Source organism: Eimeria mitis, genomic scaffold, assembly GCF_000499745.2.
Source record: "Eimeria mitis Houghton genomic scaffold, Emh_scaff911, whole genome shotgun sequence".
NCBI classification, from domain to species: Eukaryota; Apicomplexa; class Conoidasida; order Eucoccidiorida; family Eimeriidae; genus Eimeria; species Eimeria mitis.
Window position 1 is genome coordinate 1663 of NW_013576707.1, and position 1440 is coordinate 3102.

A 1440-nucleotide genomic window follows, 5' to 3' on the forward strand; every position below is an offset into this window, starting at 1 on the left:
TTTCACCCTCTGCGGAGAAAAGAGAAACAGATGCATCGGCTAATAGCTTCAAGCGATAAAACTCATAGAATGGCTGTATAGGTTTTAATATATAACCAGAAGCAAGCTGGTGTGCTGCTGCTGTTGCTGCTGCATCGTGCTGCTGTGCATACACCCCAATAGGCGTCTGCCACGCCGGGTCTGCTGCTGGCGCTTGCTGCAGGAACGAAGTCGACGGGTGCGGCCTGTGCCCCTGCACCCGCTGCTGCTGCTGCTGCTGCTGCTGCAGCCGCTGCTGCTGCTGCTGCTGCTGCTGCTGCAGCAGATGTTGATGGTGGCTGTCTCGCGTTCTATGGTGTGTATGGTGGCGGGGCAAGGCTCCGCTGATTGCTCGTGCTGCAGCAGCTCCAGCAGCAGCCGAAGCAGCAGCAGCTTCAGCAGCAGCAACGAGATGCTGCAGTGTTTGTGGCTCCCAGTGTGCAGCTCTAACAAAGACAGAACCCAAGGTATCAGCTAACCCTAGATAAGCATAGAAGCAGCCTTGCTGCAGTGAATGCCAGTATGCTTCTGTAGGCAGCAGGTCTAGATAGATGCTGCTGAAGCGCAGCATCTCTGATCGTATGGTGTGGGGGTGTTGTTTCATTTTATTATAAGGTTGCTCTTTGTAGTTTTTTATTGTTATTGTTTCCATCTCTCTATCGTAATACTGCTGCTGCTGCTCCTCCTCTAGACGTGCTGCACCCCCACCACCCAGCAGCCGCTGCAGCAGCAACCATACACCTGGCTGCTTCAGCAGACGCAGCATACGGTGGCCTTGCTGCTGTTGTGTTGGTGCTGCTGCGATAACCTGCTGCTGCAGCAGCTGCAGCAACATATCCGACTTTGGTGAGGATAGCTGCTGCAGCTCTTTAGCACACTGCAGCAGCAACCCGCCAGGCTTACAATTGGGTATTGTTGCTTCTGCTGCTGCTGCTGCTCCTGCTGCTCCTGCTGCTGCTGCTGCTGCTGCTGCAGCAGCAGCAAAAGCCTCGAAATCCTGCTGCCTCAGCCCCAGCTTAAAGGAGCAGTTTTCTTCTGTTGCTGCTGAGGGGCCCTCCGTCAGCACCGCCTGCTGCATCCCCGCGTATACTTTATCTACAGCAGCAGCAAGAAGGTCTGCTGCTGCAGCAACCCCCAGCCAAGCAGCAGCATCGATAGAGTCAAAAGAAAGTAACTGAGCTACAGTAGCTTCGTCTCTATGGGGATCTCTATCCACTCTGCTGGGTGCTGCTTCTGCTTCTGCTGCTGCTTCTGCTGCTGCTGCTACTGCTGCTGCTGCTCCTCCTCCTGCAGCAGCAGCAGCAGCAGCAGCAGGAGGAGAAGGTATAGGGTTTGGGTTGATAGCGACCAGGGGAGCAGCCTCACCATACTCTGTATAGCGTGAAGACACAGCAGTGAAACCCAAAGATAAAAAACTATTAG

The 1440-nt window shown here is 54.4% G+C and overlaps 1 protein-coding gene across 1 annotated transcript in view; it reads right to left on the reverse strand.

Annotated features, from left to right (window-relative positions):
• The window catches only part of EMH_0025160 (uncharacterized protein), a gene marked incomplete at both ends in the record, with an annotated part of 3653 nt that overhangs the window by 146 nt on the left and 2067 nt on the right, over positions 1 to 1440 (reverse strand). The window contains one exon of the mRNA XM_013502411.1: positions 1 to 1387. Within this exon, the coding sequence (XP_013357865.1) occupies positions 1 to 1387 (1387 nt within the window). The remainder of the gene's footprint in view (positions 1388 to 1440) is intronic.